This window comes from Hipposideros armiger, unplaced genomic scaffold (assembly GCF_001890085.2).
Source record: "Hipposideros armiger isolate ML-2016 unplaced genomic scaffold, ASM189008v1 scaffold_116, whole genome shotgun sequence".
NCBI classification, from domain to species: domain Eukaryota; kingdom Metazoa; phylum Chordata; class Mammalia; order Chiroptera; family Hipposideridae; genus Hipposideros; species Hipposideros armiger.
Window position 1 is genome coordinate 1,426,143 of NW_017731466.1, and position 1,036 is coordinate 1,427,178.

The 1,036-nt window shown below is 44.4% G+C and overlaps 1 protein-coding gene across 1 annotated transcript in view; it reads right to left on the bottom strand.

Moving 5' to 3' along the window:
* Positions 1-79, bottom strand: part of SULT6B1 (sulfotransferase family 6B member 1) — a 23,243-nt gene extending 23,164 nt beyond the window's left edge. Inside the window, exon 1 of the mRNA XM_019647781.1 lies at positions 43-79. Coding sequence (XP_019503326.1) covers positions 43-79 — 37 coding nt within the window. The remainder of the gene's footprint in view (positions 1-42) is intronic.
* Positions 80-1,036: the final 957 nt, after the last annotated feature.

Below are 1,036 nucleotides of genomic sequence, written 5' to 3' on the forward strand. Positions count from 1 at the left end.
TCATGTCAGGTAATTGAAAGTGCTTTACCTTGAGGATCCCACCCAGGTTGGTGAGCTGCTCTTCCTCTGAGGTGACCATGGCAGAACAGACAGCAAGCTTCCTAGGTACCTGTTAATGTGGAGATCCCTGCTGCCCTTGCACTCATGAGCACTATAGAAGACTGGGACTTTAGCCAGCTTGGGTGCCTGGGACATGATGCAGCAAGGAGAATTTCCTCTTCTTGGCCACTTGCATCCCTCTGGCAGAGTTAGCAAATCAGGATCACTCTGGGAATGTACAGCCCTCAAAGGACCCTTTGGGAAAGGTGCTGAAGACTTGGAGGAAGATCGACCGGACTTCTGAACTGAGGAGCTTGAGTGTTGGCATTTGGGGTTGTGGCTGGGGCAGGTTAGTTACCCCCTCTCTGCAATTATGTGGAGGCACAGCCCTTACACCTGCTACTGCTTGTGAGTTCCTCCACTTGATACTTGTGAGCATCAATGCCACTTTGAAAATCTACCACTAGAGTCTCTTCCACCTGCCCAATACCCTCTGGCCTCTACCCCAATTCATTGATCAAGTCAATTTGATAAGAGTCTACACTTTTCCTTCCCTAAACCTTGTGGCTAAATAATCCTTACCTCAAAACATGTTTGTGAAATCTATAGTGGGATCCAGGATGTGTAAGAAAGGAATATGAGGATGTCACGTTTTGTGTGATGCTGGGAAACTTCACCCCAATTAACAACCTCCCTTAATTAGTTTATATACACTCCCCAGTGGAAGTGATTTCGTTTCTTTGTAATTATTTCAGTCTTTGTTACCTGGGTTTTTTTTTTCTTTTTATTTTTTAAGTATGAACCATTCCAATTACTTTTTCATCTTGTTTTGTCATCCTGGTACCTTTAACACTGATGCTGTGGCATTTCAAACCAAAGTGGTAGGGCGTGGCAGCTGAAGGTATAGAGCAGTGTCTTAAGTGAGAGATATATATACCAGGGGTGCCAAAAAAAAGGAGAAAAACAAAACCGTATACAAGTGGCCACTTTGGTCAAT